General features: G+C 33.2%; 1 protein-coding gene across 1 annotated transcript in view; it reads right to left on the bottom strand.

Annotated features, from left to right (window-relative positions):
* The window catches only part of LOC125037330 (chymotrypsin BII-like), a 7,690-nt gene extending 5,920 nt beyond the window's left edge, over positions 1 to 1,770 (bottom strand). The window contains exon 1 of the mRNA XM_047630421.1: positions 1,695 to 1,770. Within this exon, the coding sequence (XP_047486377.1) occupies positions 1,695 to 1,745 (51 nt within the window). The 5' untranslated portion in view covers positions 1,746 to 1,770. The remainder of the gene's footprint in view (positions 1 to 1,694) is intronic.
* Positions 1,771 to 2,346: the final 576 nt, after the last annotated feature.

A 2,346-nucleotide genomic window follows, 5' to 3' on the forward strand; every position in this document is an offset into this window, starting at 1 on the left:
GGCAGCTTATATGTATATATTTATCTATACATTTATTTATCTACATATATATTTGCAATATATATGGAGAAATATAGACATATATCCATACATTAATATATATATGTACATATGTATGTATGTATGTATGTGTGTATGTATGTATGTATATAACCGAAACAAACGAAATTGAGTTCATTTCGGATATTTATTTGTTTGATGAAAAACTCCTGACTTGTTCGAAACGTTACGAATATTACTTTACCCGCTCATAATCCATACATACCTACATATATACTCATATATATAATTAAAGGGCAAACGTTTCCAAAATGACGCGACAGTTATTTCTGAAGTCACTTCATGGCTTCAAGGGCAATTCAGGGACTTCTACAAGCGAGGAGTCCACAGCCGCATAAAACGATGGGAGAAGTGTGTCACACTTGGTGGGATCTATGTAGAGAAAGACTAATAACTGTACAACGTTCCATCCCTGTATGTGGGAAGTGGGTCAGGGAAAATCTTTAAAGAGTGCCCCTCGTGTGTGTGTGTATATATATATATATATATATATATATATATATATATATACATATGTATGTGTATACATACGTACTTACACACACACAGACACACACACACACACACACACACACACACACACACACACACACACACATATATATATAATATATAGACACATATGTATGTATATTTGTACATACTAATAATATGGCAGTATTAAAAATACTCAACTTTACACACGCGATTAATGTACACAGTGCTCAATGTGTCACTAAATGTTAATGCACCTGGTATTATCGATTACACATGGCAACAGTGATATCTTACACACCTACACACTCACACACACACGTAAACACACACACACGTAAACACACACACACACACACACACACACACACACACACACACACACACACACACACACACACACACATACACACACACTTAAACACACAAAGACACACACGCGCGCGTGCGCATAGACATACAGTCTTAATGATAATCTTAATCATACTACAGGCCAAAAGGTGCGTATACCTACTGATGATCATATCACATAAACCTTAAAAATGTAAAAGCGTTTGTAACACTAATTAGCCATATATATAAGATACTAATTACATGTGAAACAAGCATCACAAGCCAACAGTAATTACACACATAACGTCGTCAATCCTGATTATCAAACCCGGGCAGCAGATCACACCGTGTAACCTTAATAACGTGCACTAATAGCTCAGCAACAACAGCCAGAGTAATTATATAGATACGACAAAACTTATCCACCATAACTATCATTACACTAACAACATAACAACAACAATCACACTAAGACAACACCATTACCAAGACAGAACAAGGCAGTACAAAATTCACGGACAAAATTCTCGAACAGTAAAATGAAGCTTCAAAATTCACGGACAAAATTCTCGAACAGTTAAATGAAGCTTCAAAATTCACGGACAAAATTCTCGAACAGTGAAATGAAGCTTCAAAATTCACGGACAAAATTCTCGTAAACTAAACAACATTGGGTGTTCGAGACAGAGAATTCAAATCATGTTTGACACAAGTTTAAGCCGTGACTGTACACATGCAAATTACACACAAGAACAAAGACACAACAAACAAATACCTTGTATTGGTAATATAGCCACGAAATAAAAACATCAACAGAGAAAACTCACGACCACCACACAGGCGGCGAGGAGAAGAGAAAAACGAAAGAGAATATTCATGACGACTTCGATACGACTTCTACGACTTAGCCGTATTATAATCTCGAAGTCTGTGACCCTGAGAGTACGGTTCCACACACGGGGGGGTGAAATGGACGACGAAAAAAGTATATATTATCACAAGTACAGCTGTTCTTTTCTCATTGGGTCGATGCCGTTCTTTGTTGTTTTTGTTTTATTCTAGTTGTTTTTGCTGTTTTATCCTTGATTTTTTATAAGTAATCGTACTATGATTTACTTCATATTTTTTTAATTGATTTATTGTCGTTATTATCACATTATTAATGACTGTCATTAGTATTATATTATCATATGCGGTACTGATCGTATTACTATGACTAATAACATTACTAGTGTCATTATCTTTATCATAATAAAATATTGGTAATAATAATGATGAGAAGGGTGATAAATTATAAATATAATAATGGGAATATTAATGGTAATAACAAAAATGATAATAAAACTCTTGATAAAGAAATGATAATGATAATGATAATGATCATAATAACATGTGATAATATTGATAATGCTACTGATAATAATAATATAATAATAATAATAATAATAATAATAATAACAATAATCACAAAATTAATAA

Source organism: Penaeus chinensis, chromosome 23, assembly GCF_019202785.1.
Source record: "Penaeus chinensis breed Huanghai No. 1 chromosome 23, ASM1920278v2, whole genome shotgun sequence".
Classification (NCBI taxonomy): Eukaryota; Metazoa; Arthropoda; class Malacostraca; order Decapoda; family Penaeidae; genus Penaeus; species Penaeus chinensis.